This window comes from Malurus melanocephalus, unplaced genomic scaffold (genome assembly GCF_030028575.1).
Source record: "Malurus melanocephalus ecotype Western Australia unplaced genomic scaffold, MMel_1.1 scaffold_2412, whole genome shotgun sequence".
Taxonomy (NCBI): Eukaryota; Metazoa; Chordata; class Aves; order Passeriformes; family Maluridae; genus Malurus; species Malurus melanocephalus.
The window spans coordinates 1-5,230 of NW_026625644.1; the positions used below are offsets into that span (position 1 = coordinate 1).

General features: G+C 50.3%; 1 protein-coding gene across 1 annotated transcript; it reads left to right on the forward strand.

Moving 5' to 3' along the window:
* Positions 1-2,727: 2,727 nt before the first annotated feature.
* On the forward strand, positions 2,728-3,396 carry LOC130587766 (feather beta keratin-like). The gene is made up of 2 exons (XM_057388736.1): positions 2,728-2,810; positions 3,005-3,396. Exon 2 carries the CDS (start codon positions 3,025-3,027, stop codon positions 3,340-3,342), a length of 318 nt encoding a protein of 105 aa, XP_057244719.1. The 5' UTR covers positions 2,728-2,810; positions 3,005-3,024; the 3' UTR covers positions 3,343-3,396.
* The last annotated feature ends 1,834 nt before the right edge of the window (positions 3,397-5,230 follow it).

Here is a 5,230-nt window from a genome sequence, read left to right on the forward strand (position 1 = left end):
GCTGCTGTTGGTAGTGAGCTCAGTGCCCAGGGACAGCCCATCTCTGGGGGATTTGGTGGCTTTGGCTATGGCCGTGGATTTGGCTACGGGCTGGGCTATGGCTAYGGGCTGGGAGGCCTGGGCTGCTATGGCAGAAGGGGCTGCAACATCTGCTAAGGGCCCTCAGYAACACCCCTGACACCAGCATGTCATGGCTCTGGCAACAACTCCTGCAAGCAAAGCACCTTGGATGGTGGTTGCCCTTCTCGCACAGCATACCAGATCCCTTCATTTTATTCCTCCTCCCTCTTGTTTGCTTCAATAAAGTTTTCTTGCATCAAAAGCTGAGATGTCTCCTCCTCTTTTGAATTGCAATGGTCCCACACATCCTCACCCAGCACAGTGCCACGAGYGGTCAGTGCATTCTGGGGGTGGAAAATGGACATAACGCTTTTCTTAGCAAACATGTCTTCACCTGTTTGGTGAAGTCTGTCAAGGCAAGTAGGGGAGGAGGAGGTCAACCTTCCAGCCCATGAAACACAAGCCCATCACCGGATGCACCAAATGTTTTGACACAACAATGCTGTCCTGCTCATTGTTCTGGCAAAGTCACTTCATGCCAGCACGCACTTGACAAACTCTCTTCCCAGTGSGACTCTCAAAACCTCCCAGCAAAGAAACCTAAATTAACAACTTTGGTGTCAACCCTGGATTGCAAGTGCTTCATTCTCCTCTGCCCAAGTRAYACCAGCTTGGACTTCCAGCACCATGGACAGTTCAGAATTAAATGCCCGACTACAGAGACTCCATCATATCTTCCCYWCTCTGACTTCATCCTCACAATGAARAGTTCTKGCCTTCWTTGTCCAGAATTGTGGAATTCTTCCTGTTTTAAGTTGCTGGTCAGTGCTGCGCCCAAGGCCTCGTGTCCTTCACATGTGCACTACAGAGAAGAGCCAAACTACCTCCACTTCATTSCCTGCCATCAGGGATTTGYACACACTGATAATAYCCCTCTGCCYAGCCTTGTCTCCTGCRAGTCCCAGCTCTCTCAATCCYCCAAGAMAGATTCTGTATCCCTTTCATTRTTTTGGTGGTCCTGAAMTAGTCTTGTTTCACTCAGTCAATAGGCTTCTTCCCCTGGGGAACCCACAACTGCCCACACCAACTCATGCCATTGTTGAGGATGTTGAACAGTGTTGGCCCCAAGGACATGGCTCTTGATCTAGTTCCTCTGAGACTTGACTCCAGCTGGAATTTGGATCACAAGGCTCTGGGTCCACAACATTACATATATGTAATGTAAATATAGCAGTCCACCTCACTGACCATTCTGATAACCAGTATGTTCGGGGATAGTGTGGGATGATGGAGCCGGAGACAGCCCTGAAAACTTTGGTAAGAGCTGGAGGTAAACACCAGCCATGGCTCTCTCATCAACAGTAAGATTTTTTTCTCTCTAGGTTCAACACTAAGACATGGTTTTGCCCTCCAAAATCCAGCTCCTCATAATTTCCTTGTATGACCTGCACTTGGAAATGCTATGGAGGGAAAAAAAGTGTCTTGTCTTTGAAGGAACAAAGTCCATGGAAAGTTGTTAGCCAAGTGGGAGGGAGTAAATGTACTGAAAAGGGCAGGTCCTGATGACCGGCACAGCTGCAAAGCCCAGAGCAGCCTGACAGGGCTGGGAGGGAATGGGGACACTCCTCTAAATGCAACCACAACCCACCCCACACCAGCACCATGGGGTGACCTCAATGAGGACACAGCACTTCTTCAAAGTTGGGTCAGACCTCCAGCCTGCCTTGAAACTCGCCATCCACACCACACTTTGTTCTCTAATGCACATAAAAGCTTCCAAACAGATCGGATGTACAGGACCTCATGAGAACAACATGGGATTCCACAAGGATGCGTCTGCAACGTGACAAACAAGAGAAGAGTAACTCACGGAGAATTCATTAGTAATAATTGGTTTTTGTTAAAAGGAACACAATAGTCAGATTTAATGAGTGCGAGTTACGAAACACTATGGCTTGATTGTGAAATTAGCGAATGGATGTCAGACATTAGCCTGGGAAAAAAGGGACTGGGCCCTGTTTGGTGTTCATTTATGGGACTTCTGAAAGAGATCAAGAGATACACTTTACCTAAGAGAGTACATCATCATGGAAATATGAATAACCTTGATGGACCATAACACTGGAACTAGCTCAGCCTGACCAACCTCTACTTTTTGACATTCTCTCTCTTAATCCCATTCAAGACAGAAGGCTATGAGCTCCATTTCATGAATCAGCAAGTCCTCCCAGGAACTGAGATTGATCCAAGCTTTTGCAAAATGACCTCCCCAGGACATCAGCATCTCCCCCAGCATTCCTGGGTGTAACACAAGGACTGATGGATGTTCAGTGACACAGAACAGAACCCAGTCATCAGAAGGCACCCACAAACCACAGCACACCAGTACCACATGATGACCTCACTGATGACATCACATCTCAGCAGGGCTCTGCTTTTTAATCAGCCCTCCATGACACACATCAACAATCAAATCCTCCCGAATACAAACTCATGAAAGCTGCTAACAAGGTCAAGTGAGTATGGCCGCGAAGCACAACATGACACTGCAGAGTTGTGGGAAGGGAAACACTCTCCAGCTCAGGACTCTGCCCAGCTGGCCAGGCAAGAGCTGCTGCCTGCAAAATGCCCCAAGGCCATGGGCCAAGGCTGTCCCACTCCTCCACGAGCAGCATAAAAGCCGGCCCAGCGCCTCTCTCCCTCACACGCTTCTCCTCACGCCTTCTCCTYCTGCTCCTGCCCACAACCAGGTGAGCCTCAAGCCCCTGCCCCTCCTGCTYCTGCCCCCCTGGCCCCTCTCTGCCAGCACGCTCCGCCCCAGCCTCAGCAGCCCTCACGCCTCCTCACAGCCCCACAACAGCCTCCACACTCCCCAGCCCTCTGCAATCACCGCCCCTCAAAGCACCCCCACGGCCCTGCCCTGCCTCACCCCCCTCTCTTCCAGGGACCCTCCACACCACACCCATGGCCTGCTGCCGCCCCTGTGGACCCACCCCGCTGGCCAACAGCTGCAACGAGCCCTGTGCCCTGCAATGCCAGGACTCCCGCGTTGTCATCAACCCTTCCCCTGTGCTGGTCACCCTGCCAGGACCCATCATGACCTCCTTCCCCCAGAACACCGCCGTCGGATCCACCTCCTCGGCTGCTGTTGGTAGCGAGCTCAATGCCCAGGGACAGCCCATCTCTGGGGGATTTGGCTTTGGCCTTGGCTACGGGCTGGGCTATGGCTACGGGCTGGGAGGCCTGGGCTGCTATGGCGGAAGGGGCTGCAACATCTGCTAAGGGCCCTCAGCACCACCCCTGACACCACCACCTCAGGGCTCTGGCAACAGAGATCCTGCAAGCAAAGCCCCTTGTCTGATGGTAACCCTGCTCGCACAGCAGACCAGCTCCCTTCATTTTCTGTCTCCTCTCTCTTCTTTGCTTCAATAAAGTTTTCTTGCATCAAAGCCTGAGATGTCTCCTCCTCTTGTTGAATTCCAGTAGTCTCACATCCTCACCCAGCACAGTGCCACGAATGGTCAGCACTTTCTGGGGGTGGAAAAGGGGCAGAGTGCCCTTCTTTGTAAATATACCTTCACCTGGAACAACCAAGACTGTCAAGGAAATAGGAGGGGAGGAGGGGGTCAGCCTTCCAGAACATGAAACACAAGTCCATCACCTGATGCACCAAATGCTTTGACACAACAATGCTGTCCTCTACATGGGTTTGTAAAGTCACTTCATGCCAGCGCACACTCGACAACATCTCTTCCCAGCAAGAATCTCAAAACCTCCCAATAAACAATCCCAAATCCCAAATCACTTTGGTGGGACCTCTGGATTGCAAGTGCTTCATTCTCCTCTGCTCAAGAATATACCAGCAAGATATGTAATTCCAGCACCACAAACGATTCAGGATTGGATGACCAAGGACAATGACTCCACCACCTCTACACCTCTCTGACCACCCTGACAAAGAAAAGTTCTTGCCTTTCTTGCCCATGGAACGCTGCCTGTCTTTACTTGTGCCCTAACCCTCTTGCCCTTCATGGTTGCACTGCTGAGAACTGCTGCAATTGCTTGACTTCATTCCCTGCCATCTGAGATTTGGACACACTGACAACAGGACCCTGTCCAACMTTGTCTCCTGCGAGTCCCAAGTCTCTCTATGCTCTATGAAACATCCTCCAGCCCCTTAAGCAGCCCTTGGCTGCCCTGAACTGCTCTTGTTTCACTAAGTCTCTCAGCTTCTTCTCCTGGGGAGCCCGGAACAGCCCGCACCAACTCACATCATTCCTGAGGATGTTGAACAGTGTTGGCCACACAYGGGAACAGTTCTTGAMCTTCCCTTGAGACTTGAYTTCAGGTGGACTTTGGATCACAAGTCTCTGGGTCCASAAYATTACATATTAGATAAGTACTGCAGTCCACATCACTGACCATTCAGACAACCTGTACATTCTTATTTGGTCTGGGGTGATGCAGTAGGAGACAGCCACAAAGACTTTAGAAGGAAGTGGAGTTGAGCCACGACTTTCTCATCATCTGCCGTAAGATTTTCTCCTCTGTAGGTAACACAGAGGTCACTAATATATTTTTTTCACTCCCCCAAATAAATGCTAACCACACTTCATCACCCCTTCATGTCCAACCCAGTCCTGGAAGCACCTTCCTGGTGAAAACATTTTGTCCCATCCTTGTCTGCATGAATGACTCCCCTGGAAAGCCATTGGCAAGGTGGGTGGGAGTAAATGCACTGGAAGGGGCAGGTCCTAATGACCGACACAGCTGCAAAGCCCAGAGCAGCCTGACAGGGCTGGGAGGGAATGGGGCCACTCTTCACAAGGTATTCACAAACCACAGCACACCAGTGCCATGGGGTGACCTCACTGAGGACACCGCACTTCTTCAAAGTTTGGTCACATCTTCAGCCTGCTCTGAAACTCGCCATGAATAACAGACTTTGKTCTCTATACTGGAAATTAAAAGCTTCTGACAAGGTCAGATCTACACGGCCTCAAGAGAAGAACATGGAATTCCACAAAAATGTCTGTGGAATGACAAACAGGAGAAGATGAACTCAGTGAGAATCCACTAGTAATAAGGGTTTTTTGTTAAAAGGAACACAATATTAAGATTTACAGGAGGTGAGTTATGAAACCGTATGGCTTGAATGGGAAAGTAGCGA